Here is a 23,133-nt window from a genome sequence, read left to right as displayed (position 1 = left end):
AGCTCTGGGAAATTTCAGTTACATAATTATACTTTATGTAATCGCGTTATCTGATTCAATGTTCCTATGTCTTTTTGATTAGTATTGTTATTGACCAATTTAAGCATGACAAGAGATGTCATGATATTACACTGCTTGGCCAAAAAAAATAAAAAACATTTTTGATTTGAATAAGCAGATACTTAAGAGTCTACGATTGGATCATTATTTCAGTGATTAATATGTTTCAGCTGGCAACAATTATTTTAACCTTAACTGATGCAGTGTGTAGCTTCTCATTTCTTAAACAACCATGTTGGAAGACGTGTCCCGTGGTCAGGGAAAAGATGTTTGTAACGGGGTTCAAGATGGGCAAGGAGGAGGCGGGAACCGGCAGAACAGTCAACATAACTTTAATGACATAAATCAACTTAAACATAAACATGTGTGTCTCTCTCTCGAATTTGCACCTCTGGCTTGTCTTTATCCCCCTCCCAGCTGATTAGGACAATTCAGCGCCAGGCGTGTGTCCTCACGGCGCGGCTACGCCCTCTTCCTCGTCACACTCCTCCACCGCCCAATTCAGGCTAGAGAAACCTCTGACTTGACGTACTCCCCTCTCCTGGAAGTGTTGCCTTTCCTGCTGTCCTTTTGCCGGCAGATCTTCCCTGCCTCTCTGGAGCCCTGGGAGAGATGAGGGAAGGGAGAGGGAAAGAGCGAGGGGGAGAGACAAAGAGAGAGAGAGAGGAGAGAGAGTGATAAACTCACTCGCCGGTCCCCGGACACGCCGTCACCTGGTCCTCAGCCACTCCTCCGCCCTCTGGCGGATGACAGCTGCTCCTCCCCTGGTGGACCGCCACGAGTCCTCCGACCCCTTGTGGATGATGATGGCTCTTCCACTTCCTGGTAGATGGCAGTGATTCCTCTGACTCCCAGCGGCCGGTAGCGACTGTCCGACCCCTGGCGGACGGCCACAGCTCCTCTGCTTCCTGGCGGACGGCAGCGGTGAGGACTCCACGACAGCGCCTCCCTCCTCCTTCCCAGGTTTTGGCACCAATGTAACTTAAACAAACATAAAGACACAGACACATACACAGCGGCAACGTGTGTCTCTCTCTCCCTCGAACTGGCACCTCTGGCTCATCTTTATCCCCCTCCCGGCTGATTAGGACAATTCAGTGACGGGAGTGCATCCTCAAACTTAAATTTGCTAGGGAGCATAAAGATTGGACTGTGGAGCATTGGAAAAAATGAATGTGGTCTGATGAATCCAGATTTACCCTATTCCAAAGTGATGGGCACGTCAGGGTAAGAAGGGAAGCGCATGAAGTGATGCACCTGTCATGCGTAGTGTCCACTGTACAAGCCTCTGGATGCAGTGTTATTATCTGGGGTTGCTTCAATTGGTCAGGTCTAGGCTCAGTAATGTTATGCAGCAATAAAATGAAGTCAGCTGACTACCTGAATATACTGAATGACCAGGTTATCCCATCAATGGATTTGTTCTTCCCTGATGCACTGGCATTTTCCAGGACGACAATGCCAAGATTCATCTGGCTCAAATTGTGAAAGAGTGGCTCAGGGAGCATGACGAATCATTTTCACACATGAATTGGCCACCACAGAGTCCTGACCTTGACCCCATTGAAAGTCTTTGGGATGTGCTGGAGAAGACTTTACAGAGTGGTTCAACTCACCTATCATCAATACAAGATCTCGGCCAAAAATGTATGCAACTCTGGATGGAAATAAATGTTGTTGCATAAAATTGTCGAAACAATGCCATGACGAATGCATGCCGTAATCAAAGCTAAAGGCGGTCCAACAAAATATTAGAGTATGCAATTTTTGTTGTTGTTGGGCCAGGCAGTATATTATCCTAATGTAATTACAGTTCATCGGCCTGAGGAATGAACTGCCCAATGTCCTACTGAGACGTTACAGTAACTGATTTTGAAATTAAATTTCTCTTCTATGCAGAGGTGTCTTTGTTAAATCTCTCTGATTGGAATTTCCTTCTGGGCTTGTGTTTAGTTAAAAGTGTTTAGCAGGATTTGTGTGGTAGCTGAGCCGGATAACTCAGATGACAAATTGCATTGATGTGTGTGTGTTTGTGAGAGCCATAGGCCTCCGGGGAAATGGACAGAGCATTGATCCATGGAGTCAGAGCCTGTGTTACAGAGAAAAGCACTACGTTTTTATATTAATACATCGTGGAACACTATGTGCCAGTGTTAGGGGCCATTCAAACAGAAATTTTGTCACAATTTACTCACCCTCATGTCATCCTAACTTTGCAAGCATGCAATTCTGGTTTTGTTCGCTCTATTTCCTTGCAAAAAGTCTTATTTCATTCCACTAGATGGCTGCAGTGCTAGGAAAAATAAATTTTCCTCTATCACTGTACATCACAATATGCAGATCTGAAATGTAGGTGACGCTTTAACGCATCTCAGTCCTCACAGTTGTGCTCATCCATAGACATTCAGTCTAATTTTCAGTTCATGCAACACCCCCATTGTTTAATTGAATACCTCGGCCTCTGAGTGGACTAGAAGCTCAATCTTTAGAAAGCTCAGATCCTCCCTTTGCAATGATACATAAAATTTTATCACCAATAGTCGATAACATATTTTTCAGATGATTTGTTTAGCATGCTTTTCCTGCTGGACTGCATATTTTGTTCTAGACATCTAAAATAGAACAGTGGATTATTCACCCAAGCAAGCACACAGACAAGTAAAAAAATTGCTTATTTTGTTAAAAACTGCCTAAGGTAAGAGCAGATATAAAGTTTATTGCTACTTGGGGCTTACAGCAGCAGTGATCGGCGCATAAACTAGATGTTTGTATTTGATGTCTTGCAGAAATCATGTTTCACTTTGAGATTTTTTTCTTCTTCTACTGTGGTAGTAGGGGAACAAAATAAACTGAGAGCTTTCACTTTATATATGACATCCATTTAAGTGCTATGTGAAAGACTTTTATATTCAAATGAATATTTCTACCACATGACCTCTAGGTGGCGCTTATTTGCAACATGGATATTTTCAGCCCTTATTTTGTTATTAAACCGAAAGTTTTATGAAAAGTTCAGATTCTAAGCTTTCAGATGTTACCAAATATGCCTTACTTACGTTTTTAAACTTTAACATTTTAAACGTAAACTTAGTTTGCGATATTGAGCCTTCCTATGGACCCGCATTAAAAAGGACCTAAAAGTATCAAAAAGTAGTCGAGATTCGAAAATCATATTTTAAGTCTTCTGAAGACTTAAAAAGGTTTCTAATAGGAAACAACCAGAAATTGTATTAATTTTTCAGTCAAAACCTTGACTTCTATGAGAGGAGCTACAGTAGTTCACAGTGGATCAATGTTCACACAAAAACTTGTGCTGTTTTCAGTGCTATTGAAGCCACTTTCTTAGTAGTTGACTTGAGTAATAATTGCTGACACTTGTTCCATAAGAAATAGCATCCTGTTTGAAACTGTATTAAGGGGATCTGCATAGAAGGGAAATTATTTCTCTGCCTTGACAGGTACACCAGCAACATACTACCTCTTTATAGACTGATCTTATAATGTATATATTTCATTCTCAGGTGGTGCTGCCTACATTTATCTTAGAGAAGCGTTCCCTTTTGGAAATGTATGCCAATTTTATGGCCCACCCGGATGTGTTCTTGGCCATCACATCTGGATCCACGCCTGAGGAACGTATCATCCGGTTTGTGGAATACTACCTGACCGCTTTCCACGAGGGCCGTAAGGGTGCTGTGGCCAAAAAGCCTTACAACCCCATTCTAGGGGAGAACTTCCACTGCACATGGGACGTAGCCCGAGATAAAGTGCAACCTCTCAGGACTACAAGCTCAAGCCCAGCTCCTTCGGCCTCCCAGTCTGTCCAAACTGCTTCCAATGATGGGGTAGGAGCTTACCGGTTACGTTTTGTGGCTGAACAAGTGTCCCACCACCCTCCAGTCTCTGGATTCTACTGTGAGTGCAAGGAGCGTAGGACATGCGTCAACACCCATGTCTGGACTAAAAGCAAGTTCATGGGCATGTCCATAGGAGTGTCAATGGCTGGAGAAGGTGAGTTTGTTAAGTTCTTCTTAAAGCAGTGGTTCTTGCTTCAGGACCCAGAATTTTCATTGGACATCAAGTGGTGACCCAACACAGTAAAACACAAATAACCTGTATTTAATGTAGCTTTGGTCACATTTTATTTTTCTTGCATAGTTTAGTTAATGTTTTTAAAATAAAAGGGCATGAACAGGATCAAGTGACATTTTGTTGCTGACATAAATTATACAGGATGTTTTTCTCCCTTTTAAAAGTTGATAAATTGTATGGTAAAATGGTCGCAGTTACTCAGAAATCAGCAACCCACACTGAAAAAGAATGACTTTGCTGTGTTACTTGAAATCACTGCGTGAACACCCCTTAACATTGTATACAGCTTGTGAAGCAGGATTTTGGACCAGTGAGATTTCACATTGGTTACCTAGTGTGACGTGACAAAAACAGAAACTGAACGGCCGACAAAATGTCTTGTCACGCGTCACTTGGCACTGGTTCGGACAAAAATTTGGTGAATACAGTGACAAAGCAACAGCAAGTTTACAGTGAGAACATAAGCAGTAAATACAGTTGTTGCAATGTTGCAAAGCTGAGCAGAGCTGAAATTTATACTAAAGAGCAGTGATGCAATGCAGTGACTGCGAATAGGAGTGCAGACAGTGCTCTGCCACCTGATACAGTTGGATACTGCATTTTAGTGGGAACGCCTTCTAGCAAACAACAGATTTGCAACTTGGCGACCTCCACCGATTAAATCGCAGCCATTGTGAGCGCCCCTTAACTCTGAAGTATTCATCGCTTGTCATTTTATCATTTTGCCCCTAGTTAGGAAATGATATAAATTCAGAGAGATGTGTAGCCGAGATGTTAAAATCAGTTTATCAGCTCCATTATCCAGTGCTCAACCTTCCACCATAAGGTCTGACAACGAGCCAGGTGTCCAAAATAAACACAACGTTAATGGAATTTTTTTTAATACTATTTCTTAAAAGTATTCATTTATTCATAAAGTTGTGTTTTGTTTATTGTCAGTCATTTGTCTTTTGGGATCACTGAATTTGTTCAGTACTGTTTTATTAAAGCCTGAGGGTGTGCTCATTCAGGCAGAACTGTTTTTCCTCTGTCCTCTCAGAGGTCTGTCCAAAGAACTTGCTGTTTCCAGATCAGCTGATTGTGGTTAGATGGGTGTCCCCCTCAGGGCTAATGATTTTTACTGGTGCTCCTATCATAACTCTGCTTCTCAGAATAACAATGAAAATGAAGTGTTAGAGTGTTGAACATGTTTATCTCTCTTTGTTATTCTCTCTCACTGACTCCCTTACATGTACACTTGCACATATACACATGTGAAAAACACAAGATATTTTTCCAACCCAAACCAGTTCTCTTGTTTTTAAATCTCTTGAACTAAGTACGTTCTCAGTAAAAACACTCCAAAATTCTGAGGTGTTCAGTCAAGTGGATGATCATGCAGAGTGAAGGTAACGTTTGCGTTGCGAGCTTAACCAATTAAGACTCTTCTGTAAATAGGACAACATTAATTACTTATAAGATGGCTTGCACTAATCCCCTAGAGTAATGTACACAGTGTTAAGTAGAGCAGGAGGAACTTTATAGGAATTTAAGGGAAATGTGTGATTCTCCACCTACTTCTCAATTCTGTCAGTCTCTCATGCAAACTGGTTAGATACATGTCATTCCTCTTTTAAAAAATATAATTACAGTGTAGGCAAGGCAGCAGGGGCGTAGCACCAAATTTTAGGGCCCCCTGACCAATTTGGGGTTGTGGTGGGGATAATATCCAGTATAAACATTTTAGACGGATATTTAACAGTGCTAATTCACAACTTTTTATTTTCAAACGCAAATATTATTTGAATCGAGCAAAATATTATTAAAAAAAAAGCCTACTAACAAAATTAATTATACATGTATAAATGTATGAGTTTTCTTGTTGGCAAAGTCACCATACGTAACATTTCTGAAATGAGAAGAGTGGCAGGTTGTTCGGTCTATTTCTGCTCTCAGGTAGTTTTAGAAAGTCTTAACTTACTAACTGATATTTACACAGGGTCCAGAATTGACTTAAAATTAGAGCTGGCCTGGGTATTGTTACAGGTTTCCAGATTCTAGGTATATTTTGGTTACAATTTCCATTTAACTTAAATATAAAATAAATTATTTCTCAGCTCATGCTGTTAATTATGAAGGGAACTTCTAACCTTCTAGGTAACCCTCTAGGTACAATTTGAAAATATTACTTTTACAAATTATATTTTGTCAGTTTTTCATCATATTATCGCATTTTAGCTTTTGAAAAATTGTCAAATTCATTATATTCCATCAATAAATGTCTTGAAACTGCATGTATTATTTTGCGTTTATATTTGTTACATGTTTATTGTTTACATGCATAAATTTTTCCATTCACAATTATTTACATTGCTAGAACACATGCTAAATCGGTACTGTCTCTTTAAATTGACAACGGCATCTGAGTGGAATGACAAGTGATTTTCCTCACATATTCTTTTGGTTGCTTAATGTGAGGAAAATTTCACATGTATCTCATGGAGTTCTGGAAAAAAAAATAACTGTTATCACCGATAAACATCTGATGATAAATTTTACACTGAAGTAAAATATGTTTATATAATAGATGCGTGAGTATCGGCAGATGTTGACAGTTTGATTTGAATTGTGCACATCACTTTATTAAGCAAGCATCTGATTGTTGTTCACTGTTTAATGAAAAGCATGCAATGCAGTTGCTTATAATGTTGCCAACCATCTGGGGAATATTTCCGTTTTATTTTCTCGCCAAAAGCATTTTTTTCTCACATATGATGCATGCCAGGTGTTCATTTTGGACCATGTTTACATGAATATCAAACAAATATTCACCTAAGTAGCTACATTGACATGTATAGCTCACTTTTCTACTGTAAAAAAAATATTTTCTGCTATCTCCCTCTTTTCTCCGCTCCTTTTTCTTTTAAATGACGATTTTGGATTCATTTCTGTAGATACATTAGCAGAGTTAAGCAAATAACATCATGATGTATAGTCAGTTTGGACCGTGCTGGCTGATGGACCAGACCACTTTCATTTTTGTTGAGGGGGGTGTGGGTCGCTAACATGGGAGGAGACAAGGCCGATTATAGGGGAATTCCCCAATTTACAGGTGGAAAACAGAGTCTTGCGACGTTTTAATCCAACCAATAGCATGGCATTACTATACACTGATCTGCCGCAACATTAAAACCACCTGCCTAATATTGTGCAGGTCCCCCTTGTGCCACCAAAACAGCGCCAACCTGCATCTCAGAATAGCATTCTGAGATGCTATTCTTCTCACCACAATTGTACAGAGCAGTTTTCAGAGTTACGGTAGACTTTGTCAGTTCGAACCAGTCTGGCCATTCTCTGTTGACCTCTCTTATCAACAAGGCATTTCCATCCACAGAACTGCCACTCACTGGATGTTTTTTGTTTTTGGCACCATTCGGAGTAAATTCTAGAGACTGTTGTGCATGAAAATCCCAGGAGATCAGCAGTTACAGAAATACTCAAACCAGCCCATCTGGCTCCAACAATCATCCATGAGATTATATAATCAGCCAATCATGTGGCAGCAGTGCAGTGCATAAATTCATGCAGATAGGGGTTAGGAGCTTCGGTTAATGTTCACATCATTGCTGGGGACAGTGGTAGCTCAGCGGTTAAGGCTCTGGGTTACTGATCAGAAGGTCAGGGGTTCAAGCCCCAGCACTGCCAAGATGCCACTGTTGGGCCCTTGACCCTATCTGCTCCAGGGGCGCTGTATCATAGCTGACCCTGCACTCTGACCCCAGCCTAGCTGGGATATGTGAAAAAGAAGAGTTTCACCATATATGTGCAAATGTATAATGTGTGATAAATAAAGAAAATTATTAATTATTATTTAAATTACATCAACCATCAGAATGGGGAAAAAGTGTGATCTCTGTGATTTGGAGCGTGGCATGATTGTTGGTGCCAGATGGGCTGATTTGAGTATTTCTGTAACTGCTGATCTCCTGGGATTTTCACACACAACAGTCTCTAGAATTTACTCCGAATGGTGCCAAAAACAAAAAACATCCAGTGAGCTGCGGTTCTGTGGACGGAAATGCCTTGTTGATGAGAGAGGTCAACAGAGAATGGCCAGACTGGTTCGAACTGACAAAGTCTACGGTAACTCAGATAACCACTCTGTACAATTATGGTGAGAAGAATGGCATCTCAGAATGCTATTCTGAGATGCGAGTTGGCGCTGTTTTGGCGGCACGAGGGCGACCTACACAATATTAGGTAGGTGGTTTTAATGTTGTGGCTGATCGGTGTATATATAACAAATGATAATATAATAGAATATTAATTAAGCCTTTCTGCGGGCCCACCTCCAGTAAGGGCCCCTGTTACTCAGATCCATTATTACCTGCGGTCCGACGCCCCTGCAAGGCAGCATTGTATTAATGTTCCTAAGAGATTCTGTTTTTATTCTTAACACTAATTCTTCTTAACTTTTGCCACAATTTTCTGTAATTAATTCAACTAGCACTAATGAACGTACAAACTCCCTTTTAAACATTTCTTTTGTAGCTAATTTTGTTTTGTAGATTATTTCAACCTTAGGTGTGGTGTCATATTTTGTTTGTGTAAACATTATACTTTAAATAATAATAATAATATTAAAATGTGAAAATCTCCCATTATCTCAAACTGTTTAAAATGTTCAGCATTCACAAACTAACATGAAGAATGCACTAATCTATTCACAATCTAATTAATCCTTTGTAATATTTGCACACTGAATTGTAATTAGTCTATTTTCTAGCGCCTACATGCATACTGAATTTTTTTAAGCCATCTTTAGACTGCAAATGTGGCACACTGGACACATCTCCCTTATACATCTCCATCCATCCATCCATTCATCCATCTTATCCCATTCCATCCCATCCATCCATTCCATTTAATTACATCCCTCCATCCATTCCACCATTCATCCATCCATCCCATCCACCCTTGTCCATTCCATCCATCCTATTCCATCCCATCCTATCCCATCCCTCCATCCATCCATCCATCCTATTCTATCCATCCTGTTTCATTCCATTCCATTCCATCATCCATCCATCCATCCATTCTATCCCATTCCATCCATCCTATTCCATTCCATCCATCCATCCATCCATCCTGTTTCATTCCATCCCATTCCATCCCTCCCTTCCATACATCCTTTTCCACCCATCCATCCTATTTCATTCCATCCCATCATCCATCAATCCATCCATCCATCCTATTCCTTTCTATTCCATCCATTCTATTTCATTCCATCTCTCATCCATCCCTCCATCCCATTAATCCTTGTCCATTCCATCCATTCATCCATTCATCAATCCATCCTATTCCATCCCATCCATTCATTCATCCATCTTATTCCATTCCATCCTATCCCATCCATCCATCCATCCATTCATCCATCCCATCCATCCATTCATCCATCTTATTCAATTCCATCCCATCCTATCCCATCATCCATCCATCCTATTCCATTCCATCCATCCATCATCCATCCTGTTTCATTCCATCCCATTCCATCCCTCCCTTCCATACATCCTATTCCACCCATCCATCCTATTTCATTCCATCCCATCAGCCATCCATCCATCCATCCTATTCCTTTCTATTCCATCCAATTTATTTCATTCCATCTCTCATCCATCCCTCCATTCATCCATCCATCCATCATCCATCCATCCATCCATCCCATGAACACTTGTCCATTCCATCCATTCATCCATTCATCAATCCATCCTATTCCATCCCATCAATCCATTCATTCATCCATCTTATTCCATTCCATCCTATCCCATCCATTCATTCATCCATCTTATTCCATTCCATCCTATCCCATCCATCCATCCATCCATCCTATTCCATCCCATCCATCCATTCATCTATCTTATTCAATTCCATCCCATTCTATCCCATCATCCATCCATCCTATTCCATCCCTCCATCCATCCATCCATCCCATCATCCTTGTCCATTCCATCCATTCATCAATCCATCCTATTCCATTCCATCCCATCCTATCCCATCCCTCCATCCATCCATACATTCCATACTATTGTATCCATCCATCCATCCATCCTATTTCATTCCATTCCATCCCATCATCCATCCACTGATCCTGTTTCATTCCATCCATCCATCCTATTCCATCCACCCACCCATCCTATTCCATCCTATTTCATTCCATCCCATCCATCCATCCATCCCTCCATCCTATTTCATTCCATCCCATCATCCATCCATCGATCCATCCTATTCCATTCCATCCATCCATCCATCCATCTATCCATTGTTTATTTTTTTAGGAGGGCAAAAAAAGAAACAATAGTAGAGATCACTAGTTGTGGAGATTATAGTTTTGTTACACACAGAAATTTATAAGGACATACAGTATGTATTACACATTTTAGCATTTTAGACCTCTTGCTCAAAGGGGAAGTTCACTGAGCAGAGCTTGTGAGCTATAAAGCACCAGCTGTGAATTCAGGTTTTACTTTCAGTGCTGCTAAAATTCACAGGTGAGGGGGGTGATGGCTCCACTCCCACATGTCTTCCCATTTAAAGTCATTAAAAGGTAGAAATGTAATTAAAGAGAGATTTTTGGATCTTATTTCCCTCAAATGTCACACTGAGCATTTTAAATGTCAGCTAAGGCCCTTGAACACTTCTCAGTAAATGTCCTCGCTCCTAATCGGCCATGTCGGCTCCATCAAATACAGTTTCCTCACACGTCCACACAGTCACGACTCAGTGAATTTGTCTCTTCTCTACTGGGATCAGCAGAGACGTGCTGATCTCAAGCATTCTCACAGGGAAATGCTCAAGCAGCACTGCTGTTGGTCACAGCATGCTTGACCTGCCTAGAGCCAAGAGCCTGGGCCAGGAAACTGAGCAGCCCCCCACCCCCCTGTTAGCTCTCTTGTCTCTGGGAAACAGATGTGCTGTTGTCAGACCTGGCTGAATGCCCACAGAGATTTTGCCACTAGACAGCTGTCCATTATGTAACAGGGAAAAATGGGCCAGGCCCACTGAGAGGGCTGACGTGAGTGTACACAGCTATGTGCAGACCAGTACTCTTAGTCATCTCATATCCACAGCTATATAGCTCAATACAATTTACAATACAAGAAATGAATGGCTGTAAGTACAATTGTGTAGTTTGATTTACACTGAGCAGCCTTATAATGCATTTCTAATATACATATAGATCACTATATATATGTTCTATATTATATATTTATTAAATATGTATTTTCACATTTTACAGTACAAATGTATATATACATTTTTTTATTTAAAATACATTTATTTTTTTATTTTATTACATTAAAATAAAAGTTAACAGTTCAAATTCACAGTTTAAATTACATTTTTAGTTTTAACCACTTATGTTACAATAAGTTTCATATCAAGATGAGACGTTCTAAAGGCGTACTAAATACAATTATTATTTAATTATTAAATTTTTATACACAATGTACAATCATATTTAATCAAACTACACAATGATCACTCTAAGACTTTATAAATATTACAGTTTCATTTTTCATTAATGCATGATTTTCTGTAAAGCTTCTCTGAAATGATGTTTGTTGTGAAAAGTGCTATACAAATAAAAATGACATGACGTTACGCTACAATAAGCATATTTAAATGTAGAAAAGATAATGAAAATGTTAATCACCTAAGCAGCTGTCAAGCAACCTGTAGACTAGCCTGTATGCTTACTTTGATATTGCAATTTAGACAAAATTGGGGTGGATTGAGGGTTTATATTGGATATTGAAATGTTTGTGTTAGATACAGTCAAGACATCTTAAAAGAATACTAATGAATTGCTAATGTAATTTGGAAAACAAATCCTGCAGGGATCAAACAAGGATCCACAAAGATCCTACTGGATAAACTGAACGTCTAGAAATATAGACTTACAATGGGAATTTCAGTTTGTCCAGCAGGATTTTATTACATTTAGTGTATTCTTAAGGATTCTTATTTGATCCTTTTAGGATTGGTTCCAAATTATGATTTGTTTATTAATATTTTTTTCTTTTGAAATTGAAGCAGATTTTGGACACAGTGTGATAAATAGACACAACTGTTACACTTACATTTTAGAACATAAACAGCTGTTATGTAAATCCAGCAATCACCGTTTTCTGCTTATCAGTAGACAAGAAAAAGATTCCTCTTATTTATTTATTTGTATCCTATTTTATTATCACTTTTATTTTTATCTTTTCTTTACCATATATATATATATATATATAAATGTTATGACGTAGCACTGGCAACAAAGTGCATCAGAATTTGAATTTGATTGGTTTATAATGATTTAAAATTTGCAGTGAAAGCTTAGTATGTAGTACTTAGTAGGCAACATCTAATTTGTGCCCTTTGTATGTGTGTTAGGAGTGTTACACCTCTTGGAGCATGATGAGAAGTATGTGTTCACGCTGCCCTCTGCCTACGCCCGCTCCATCCTCACAGTACCCTGGGTGGAGTTGGGTGGAAAAGTTTCCATCTGCTGCGCCAAAAGTGGATACTCTGCCGCCGTCACATTCCATACCAAACCGTTCTATGGAGGAAAAGTTCACAGGTGAGAGTGTCTCTGAGACCTTATTTGATCTAAAATTAGGAAAAGCATGCATTGTTCATATAATTTTAAGAATTGTTCATGGAGAACTAAACCTAAATACAGAATATGTGAATACAGAAATAAATAAATTTAAGAATTAATACATTTATTACAGAAATTAATTATTTTGTAAATGAATAAAAAAAATACATTCTAGATTTTAAATGATGTGAAAATTAAAATACATTTGCCCCATTGGATCATATATATATATACACTACTGGTCAAAAGTTTTGAAACACTTACTCATTCTTTATTCAATTTTTTTTTTTTTTTCACATTTTAGAATAATAGTAAAGTCATCAAAACTATGGAATAACATAAATGGAACTATGGGAATTATGTTGTGACTAAACAAAATCCAAAATAAATCAAAACTGTGTTATATTTTAGCATCCTCAAAGTAGTCACCCTTTGCCTAGAATTTGCAAACTTCTTGAGGTATCACCCTGGGATGCTTTTTTAAACAGTATTGAAGGAGTTCCCATTTATGTTGGGAACTTATTGGCTGCTTTTCTTTATTATTTGGTCCAAGTCATCAATTTCAAAAACGTTTTTTTTTTTTTTTTTAATTAAATTTTAGTTTTATAATGAAATAAATTAATATGGTGGCACAATTATATTTTTGTCTACAAAACTTATTTCAAACATTTAAGCATACGCCTTCAGATCAAAAGATTTTTAAGATCATGAGAAACATTTCAGTCAAGTGTTTCAAAACTTTTGACCGGTAGTGTGTGTGTGTGTGTATATATATATATATATATATATATATATATATATATACACACACACACACACACACACACATATATATATATATATATATATACACTACCAGTCAAAAGTTTTGAAATGAGTAAAGAATGAGTAGGTGTTTCAAAACTTTTTACCGGTAGTGTATATATATTTTCAGAATAAGTATTTATCATTCAAATTTCTTATTTTACATTGTATAATACATTTTCTATAAATTCTATAAAAAAAGTTTTAAATTATTCGATGTTCACGTGGCACCATGCGAGGATCGAACTTGTGAACGGCGAGCTCTGCGCACTTTGCTAGTTTTAATACTTTTTGTGTTATAAACCAGTGAGATTCGATACACCCTGATTACTTAACTGTTCTAGGAAGACAATATGTCAAATAATTCAAAATCCTCGGGCTCTGGAGACATTAAAAGACACTTACATGCTCAAGCTGAAGCCCCCAAGCGGCAGGCCACAAGCCTGGGAGTCAGTTTGGCTGGTGAGGGTAAGGAAATTCGACGACAATTGATGAACATGTCGGCAATGCTGACGAAGGTCGTTGCTGACTTGGAGGAGCTTGCTGTAATACGTCAATCGATCACTGCCATGGAGACTAAATTCACTGAGATGGTTACAAGAGTGGCGGATGTTGAGAAACTGATCCATCATCTGGAGTCATTGGAGAGGGAATTAGCTGCTAATGCGTTAGCAACCAAGGCGGAACTGGAGCACGTCTGGGAAAAGTTGGAAGATATGGAGAATCATAATTGACGGAATAACGTCCGAATTGTTGGAATTCCTGAGGGAGCAGAGGGTCAGAATATGGTGGAATTCCTGGACAGGCTCTTTCCGAGTCTGCTCGACATAACAGGCCATAAGCTGGAAATCAAGTGAGCTCACAGAGTTCTGGCTCAATGATCCGTTGAGGGAGATAGGCCCCGATCAATTCTGGCCAAATTTCTGAGATCATCCAATAAAGATCTTGTGTTACGTGAGGCGAGGAGTAAAGGAAGGCTTTCTTGGAAGAACCACAACATTTATATGTTCCCAGACTTTGCAAATTCGACAAGAGGAACGTGATCGATTCAAGGAATGCAAGAAACTCTTACATCAACGGAAGGTCACTTTTGCACTGATGTTCCCAGCCAAATTGAGAATAGATGCTAAGAATGGCCGCAAAATATTTACATGTCCTCAGTAAGCCATGTCCTTCATAAAGTCAATGGAGTAAGTTGTTTTGTGGTACTCACATTGCAGCCAAGTGGGCCTGACTCACTGTACTACAATAGTTGTAGTAATACTACTACTAGACCATCCGAGGAAACTGGATGCCTTTTTTGTTTCTTTTTGTGCTGATTCCGCCTAGCGGCTGGAATTTGTTTTGTGGAATAGCACTCCTTCGGGACAGTGTTGTGGATGAATCTGCACGTTCTTTGTGCTTATGCGTCCTATTGGTTGAAGTTTGTTTTGTGGAGAATTTTTTGCAGGACATTGGAGTGATTGGGTCATTTGTTGCACTCATGTAGCAGCCGAATGGGCCAGCAATGAACATTTGTTTGACTGCCTGAGAAAAATGGGCATCTTTTTTGTTTCTTTTTGTGCTGGTTCCGGCTAGCGGCTGGAGCTTGTTTTGTAGAGGAACACACCTTCGGTACAGTTATGTGGATGAATCTACACATTCTGTGTATTTATTCTACCTATTCGCTGGAGTTTGTTTTATAGATTATCTTCTGTTGTGTAATTCTGTCTCACAAAATTTTTATAGAAACACCGGACTTGAGCAATCCAATGGCAAAGTTGTTGCAGGGGCTTTCGTAGGCGTACATGGACTGTTTGAGTTTAGATGGACGCCAGTTGGTGCTGTCGTGCGGGGTTAATGCGCACGTTTTTCTTTTTTCTGTTTGTTTGGTTCGGGGGAAGTTTGGGGTTTGATTGTTGCACTAATGTTAGAATGTGGTCTTTATAATTTTATTTTTGATACACAATCTATTTTTTCTAATATATCAAAATGTCAAATGTTAATATGAGTGGATTGTCTCTCTCCACATGGAATGTGAATGGGTTGGGGCACCCCATAAAAAGAAGGAAAGTTATTTCTTTTCTTAAACATAAGAAATATGATATAGTGTTTCTTCAAGAAATGATCTTTCCCCGCAGGAAACTGAAAAATTTGGGAAGATACTGGGTGGACATGTTTTCTTTAGTGCTGGCTCAAGTAAAAGCAGGGGAGTCATTACACTGATAAGTAAGCATCTACAATTCAAATGTCTCAAACAGACTAAAGATAAATTAGGAAGAGTCATTATTGTTTTAGCAGAAATTCAGGGGCAAAGGTTGATTTTGGCTAATATTTATGCACCTAATGCTGATGATCAGGGCTTTTTTATAGATCTTGAAGGGATGTTGCAAGCCACTGCCACCCCTCATCATATAATTTTGGGAGGAGACTTTAATCTTTTGAGGGACTTAATCCTTGATCATAGTGAAGCAAAAGTGTGTAAGCTCCCTAGAGCAACACTGACACTTCACAGGATGTGTAAAAATCTTGGTCTTACAGATATTTGGAGACTTTTGAACCCATTTGGTAGGGACTATACATTCTTTTCATCAGTCCATAAGATTTATTCTAGAATAGATTTTTTTTATATATATATCTAAGTCCCTCATTTCATCTGTTGTTGATTGCTCATTTGGAAACATCTTAGTCTCAGATCACGCCCTGGTGAGTTTAGAGATGTTGCCACATACAGAGAAAAATAAATCATATAGTTGCCGCTTTAATGTATCATTTTTGCAAAATCCTGAATTCCAACAAATGTTAAAGGCTGAAATCAATGTTTATATGGAGACCAACTGGTCCTCAGTATCCTCTGTGGGCATGGTTGGGAGGAACTTAAGGCGGTTCTTAGGGATCGGATCATACAGTATGCCTCATTCACCAAAAAAATCCAAAGTACGAGAACTCGTGGAGTTGGAAGGGAATATTAAAAGTGCCGAGGCAGAGCTGAAGTGCTGAATGTTGTCTGAAGGCCTCAGAGAATTGACCTGATTGAAATATAGATATAATACTATTTTGTCGCAGAAGGTGGAGTTTTGGCTATTCAGGGCAAGACAGTCATACTTTGAGTCGGGGGACAAAGCTGGGAAGCTTTTGGCTAGATATATAAAGCAGAGAGAGTTTTTTCTACCATTTCCTAGTGAAAACTGCTGGTGGTAAAATATTTACCTCAGCCGTTGATATTAATAATGCTTTTAAAGAATTCTATCTTGATCTCTGTAGTTCCACGTCTTTGTCTACTGATGAAGATATTAGAAACTTTATGGAACCATTATAACTCCCTAAACTGACGACTGAGCAAAAAACTTTTCTTGATTCTGAGATAACCTTGGAAGAGCTTGGCAAGGTAATTAAGGCCTTGCCTACAGGCAAGGCTCTGGGGCCAGATGGCTTTGCCGCTGGCTGCTTTTAGATCTTATGCTACAGAATTGGCTAAAATTTTGTTAGAAGTTTATACGGAATAATTAAAGAATGGAAAGCTTCCGCTAACCATGACACAAGCCCGGATCAGTCTGATTCTTAAAAAGGACAAAGATCTAAGTGCGTGTAAGAGTTACCGGCCAATTTTCCTGATCCAGCTAGATGTAAAAATATTGCCAAAAAATCTGGCTAACTGATTAAGTAAAGTTATGACATCTCTTATACATATAGATCAGGTGGGGATTATTCGAGGCCGTAGCTCTTCTGATAACATTAGGTGTTTCATCAATATCATGTGGTCAGTGGCGAATGATCAGACTCTGGTCGCTGCCATCTCACTTGACGCTGAAAAGGCATTTGATATGGTAGAATGGGATTATCTTTTTAAGATTTTGGAAATATATGCATTTGGGAATACTTTTATTGGATGGATTAAGTTCTTTCCCCATTATTGTTCTGTCTTGCCCTGGAACCATTAGCAGCTGCGATAAGAAAGAAAGATGATTTTCCAGGGGTGGTGGTGGGAGGTATTGCGCATAAGCTTTTGCTCTATGCAGATATTTTATTATTCGTCTCCGACCTCAACAGAATTATTATTTCCTTTTCTAAGTTCTCAGGATACAGAGTCAGTTGGTCTAAATCCGAAGCTTTTCAGCCGCGTGTCTTCCAATGGCCCAAACAGGGCATTAAATTTATTTCCCAACAAATTTGTGTGATTTAGGTAGAGTTAATAAAAAGGTTTTCGAGTGATGTGGGCAGGTGGGCTTCTTTACATTTGTCTGTGATTGGGAAGGTTAATGTTATTAAAATGAATTGTACTCCAAAATTCAACTACCTGCTACAATCTCTCCCTGTAGATGTCCCCCTCTCTTATTTCAAGCAATTTGATAGCATAGCGAAGTCCTTCATTTGGAATGGTAAACGTCCCAGATTACATTTCAGTAAGCTGCATAGGCCAATTGACATAGATGGCTAGGCCTACCCAAGATTTTGTTTTTATTATTATGCATTCGGTCTCAGACATTTTGCTCATTGTTAGCTTCCACCTAAGAGAGCCCCTCCCTGGTTTTGTATTGAACAGGAAGTTCTTGCCCTTATTTAGCCATTGCAAAGCCTTTCTGTCAAACAAATCGGAGAAGTTAAGTTACACCCTGTTATCTTGCATTTGCACTCGGTATGGACAAAAGTGTCCAGAGTGTTTAATTCGGACATTTATTTAAATGTTGCCTCGAGCATATGGCTGAACCCAAAATTATGTAATGATAAGTCCCCTTTCTGCTGGTCAGAGTGGATTGTGAGGGAGGTTACTACACTCGGTGACCTATATGTGAGTGGAGTGTTGAGATCCTTTGAAAATTTGGTTCAACATTTTGGGATTCCCAGATCTCAATTTTTTAGGTATTTACAGCTGCACCACCTGCTCTGTACTATTTTTGGGAGTAGTATACAGCCTCTTAAAGTGGCAGACACTCTGGGAGTTTTAAGGGGATGGAAGTCGGCTGGAGCGCCCCCATTTCAGGAGTGGTGCTTGGAGATGGGGAGGGTTGGTGGCTTTTGAAGAAGGGTCATCTAGATGACTGGGGAATTTGGACTCGTTTGTGGGTAAATGGGGCAAATATTTGGCGTTTTTTGGAAGGCTCTCGGGGAGGGGCAGTGGAGAGAGAGGTGTAGTTGTTAATGTGTGTGATTATCATATTTATTTATCTATTTTTTGTGTGCTTTTTGTTTTTGTGTGTATATACTCATATGTGACCACAGGAATGTTTGTTGAGGGTCAGGGTGGGGTTGGGGATTGGGAGGGGGAGGGGTAATAGTGGGGGTTAAATATTGATTGTGTGTATATATGTTTTGCTTTTCTTTATTTAATGTATGAATCAATAAATAAATGTTAATCACAAAAAACAAAAAAACAAACCAATTTTTTTTTAAAGTATTCATTTGAATCACATCATATAAAAACAAAAATGAGAACCACTCTAGTGCATTGTAGTGAATATACCAACATCTTAATATGGTATTGTGTGTGATCAGTTAATTCGTTAACTTGATATCACTTAATCTCTGACAGAGTCACAGCTGAGGTAAAACACAATCCGACTGGCACCATTGTGTGTAAGGCTCAGGGGGAGTGGAATGGGACCCTGGAGTTCACCTACAGCAGCGGAGAGACCAAAGTGATTGACACATCCAAACTGCCAGTCATTAGGAAGAAGATCCGCCCACTGGAGAAGCAGAGCCAGTTTGAGTCAAGGTGAGAAGAGGAGCTTGATTTACTCACTAAATTACAAAATGCATGTGACTGAATATTCTCAGTGTTATTATACAGTATATTTATATAAAGGAATTTTTATGTCAGTGTTCATATAGTTAATTTGTACCATCTTTTACCAGTCCATTAGTGCTCATGGAACCATCTATTCAGTCTAGTTAATTTAGAGGTCGATCGGTGCTGATAGTTGCTTTTTGGAACTATCGGATATCGGAAAAAATCAATGCAGATAATAACAGATCTTTTTTTTTTTTTTTTTTATTAATATTGCTTTTTATAAGATTATAAAAATGAGCACTTAAGAGGTTTTGTTGTTAAGTAGATATACGTCAATCATAAGTTCATGTTCATGTTGATTTTGACTGATGATGTCCCTAGAGAAAAGGGAGAAAGTCTGTTTTTATTACCGGATTGCTGATGATCTATGAAAATCTGTTGATGAATAAGTGCTCATACAGTATTTATTAGTCTATATGACAATATTTACTTTGTAGTGTTTGTATTGTAATACATTTTAGATGATTGTAAGAGTGCAACTTTTGTTCTCCTTACAGTTGTAGTCATAAGTTTGCATACACAAGTCATTAAACCTCACATTTTTTAACCACTCCACAGATTTCATATTAGCAAACTATAGTTTTGGCAAGTCCTTTAGGACATCTTCTTTGTGCATAACATGAGTAATTGTTCCAACAATTGTTTACAGACAGATTGTTTCACTTTTAGTTGACTATAATCACAATTCCAATGGGTCAGAAGTTTACATACACTAAGTTAACTGTGCCTTTAAGGAGCTTGGAAAATTCCAGAAAATGATGTCAAGCCTTTAGACAATTAGGCTAGTTGGCTAATTGGAGTCAATTGGAGGTGTACCTGTGGATATATTTTAAGGCCTACCTTCATACTCAGTGTCTCTTTGCTTGACATCATGGGGAAATCAAAAGAAATCAGCCAAGACCTCAGAAAAACAATTGTGGACCTCCACAAGTCTGGTTCATCATTGGGAGCAATTTCCAAATGCCTGAAGGTACCACGTTCATCTGTACAAACAATAGTTCACAAGTATAAACACCATGGGACCACGCAGCCATCATACTGCTCAGGAAGGAGGCGCATTCTGTCTCCTAGAGATGAACGTAGTTTGGTGCAAAAAGTGCAAATCAATCCCAGAACAACAGCAAAGGCCCTTGTGAAGATGCTGGAGGAAACAGGTAGACAAGTATCTATATCCACAGTAAAACGAGTCCTATATCGATATAACCTGAAAGGCTGCTCAGCAAGGAAGAAGCCACTGCTCCAAAACCGCCATAAAAAAGCCAGACTACAATTTGCAAGTTCATTTGGGGACAAAGATCTTACTTTTTGGAGAAATGTCCTCTGGTCTGATGAAACCAAATTAAACTGTTTGGCCACGATGACCATCGTTATGTTTGGAGGGAAAAGGGTGAGGCGTGCAAGCCGAAGAACACCATCCCAACCGTGAAGCATGGGGGTGGCAGAATCATGTTGTGGGGGTGCTTTGCTGCAGGAGGGACTGGTGCACTTCACAAAATAGATGGCATCATGAGGAAGGAAAATTATGTGGATATATTGAAGCAACATCTTAAGATATCAGCCAGGAAGTTAAATCTTGGTCGCAAATGAGTCTTCCAAATGGACAATGATCCCAAGCATACCTTCAAAGTTGTGGCAAAATGGCTTAAGTACAACAAAGTCAAAGTATTGGAGTGGCCATCACAAAGCCCTGACCTCAGTCGGATAAAAAATTAGTGGGCAGAACTGAAAAAGCGCATGCGAGCAAGGAGGCCTACAAACCTGACTCGGTAACACCAGTTCTGTCTGGAGGAATGGGCCAAAATTCCAGCAACTTATTGTGAGAAGCTTGTGGAAGGCTACCCAAAATGTTTGACCCAAGTTAAACAATTTAAAGGCAATGCTACCATATACTAACAAAGTGTGTGTAAATTTCTGACCCACTGGGAATGTGATGAAAGAAATAAAAGCTGAAATAAATCATTCTCTCTACTATTATTCTGACATTTCACATTCTTAAAATAAAGTAGTAATCCTAACTGACCTAAAACAGGGAATGTTTTCTACTATTAAATGTCAGGAATTGTGATTTTAAATGTATTTGGCATGTAAACTTCAGACTTCAACTGTATGTGTTTGTATGAGCTGGAAGCACAGACTTTTCAAAATAAGAGTCCCCAGTGTATTATGGGCTTGTTTACAGTTAAAAGTCCTGCATTATGGACCAAATTCAAATTGCAAAATGTATCTGGTTTTTTTATTTTATTTTATTTTTTTATTTTGGACTCTCGTAGCTTCTGTGTCTGTGCCTGTCAGAGTAAGGAAAGATTGTTTCCTACTCATGCTTCAGATGAAAGCTTCATGAAGGTACTTAGGCAATACAAATAAAATAATGTGTGAGAAAGATCAGAGAGCTCAACAATCTTTTTAAAGCCTCAGCAGATGAGCACCTCACATTTTAGCAAAACATTTTCCTACCCTTCGAAAGCCTTTATGCAATACTCATGACCCTTTACTCTACACTGGCTTGCCCTGAGCAAGCTACATGGTTTACTTAATAATCTCTTATGCTGCTTATTGGTTTATTGGAGAGGAGAGAGAGAGAAATCCTAAGCCAGCCAGCCAGATATCAGAGTATTCTAATGCTATCAGCCTGGCTTTACCACAGCTGCATAATGCAATCAAAACAGATACAGAGTCAGAGATATGGTTCTGATACTCTGGTACACATGCAAAAAGTGTGGATTTATTGATCCTAGAGAAGATCAAATTTGAAACAGCTTTTGCTGATTTACAGTCTAAGCTGGCATTTCATAGTCTGATCAATACGGATAGACTTGGGACAACTGATCTTGGATTGAGTTGCCCTTATGCTTATTTTCAGAGAGTGCATAGAGATATTAACTCTGGTTTCTGTCATTAGGTGGCTTAATGAACTGGCCTGTTATGTGTAATCTTCGGACATAGTCCATGATACTCTACAAAGGCCTTGTTACACCTGGTAGTAACATGCATCTCATATTCAAGGGGAGGGTATCTTATTTCATAATTAAATACATTACTTGCTACATCAGTGTTTTATGGCATGTTTATAAAGCGCAAGGAAGTAAAAAAAATAAATAAAATAAAAGTGTGAAGAAATTGGCACACCGTTTCCCCAAATATATTTGAAGTTTAATTACAAACATTATGTTTTGTGCAGAATTCTCAGTTATTTAAGTGGAGTATTGATGTGACCTGTATTGATGTGCATGCTTCACATGATCTGTGTAACTGCATGTTAAAATCAAGCATTCTAAAATCTTGTGCATCTACGGCAGTTTCTTCAACTTCTGGGAATTTTATGTCTTCAGGGTTGATTTTGATTTTTTATTTCAACTTATTTGCTATATGAAGAGTGAAATAAACAAACCATATTTACTGTGGGGAATTTTTTGTAATACATTTTTTAAGAAATTACGACTGTCCAAAAGTTGTCGACTTAACACCACACCAAACAATTCTGTATGGTCACATTCGTTTCTGACTACCTCCGAATGTGATTTCAGTGAGACGGATGTTAACACCAGCTGTAAACAGGGTCATATAGTATTGATCATGATGTTCCTTCCTCACCCTTTTGTGCATCAATGATTGACAGGCGGCTGTGGCAGCATGTGACAACGGCACTGAAGACGGGGGACATTGATCTGGCCACAGAACACAAACACCAGCTGGAGGAGAGACAGAGGAGGGAAGGGAAGCAGAGAGCAGCCAGCGGCACCCCCTGGAAACCCAAATACTTCATCAAAGAGGTGAGGCTTTC

The 23,133-nt window shown here is 38.9% G+C and overlaps 1 protein-coding gene across 4 annotated transcripts in view; it reads left to right on the top strand.

Moving 5' to 3' along the window:
* The window catches only part of LOC127454482 (oxysterol-binding protein-related protein 10-like), a 100,250-nt gene that overhangs the window by 72,996 nt on the left and 4,121 nt on the right, over positions 1-23,133 (top strand). For all 4 annotated transcript variants that reach the window (XM_051721726.1, XM_051721724.1, XM_051721727.1 and 1 more), the window contains 4 exons: positions 3,582-4,071; positions 12,574-12,760; positions 19,095-19,277; positions 22,969-23,122. In XM_051721726.1, coding sequence (XP_051577686.1) covers positions 3,582-4,071; positions 12,574-12,760; positions 19,095-19,277; positions 22,969-23,122 — 1,014 coding nt within the window. The remainder of the gene's footprint in view (positions 1-3,581; positions 4,072-12,573; positions 12,761-19,094; positions 19,278-22,968; positions 23,123-23,133) is intronic.

The sequence above is a fragment of the Myxocyprinus asiaticus genome, chromosome 16, assembly GCF_019703515.2.
Source record: "Myxocyprinus asiaticus isolate MX2 ecotype Aquarium Trade chromosome 16, UBuf_Myxa_2, whole genome shotgun sequence".
Classification (NCBI taxonomy): Eukaryota; Metazoa; Chordata; class Actinopteri; order Cypriniformes; family Catostomidae; genus Myxocyprinus; species Myxocyprinus asiaticus.
The sequence above is the reverse complement of the archived record's forward strand: the minus strand, read 5'-3'. Positions and strand labels throughout refer to the sequence as shown.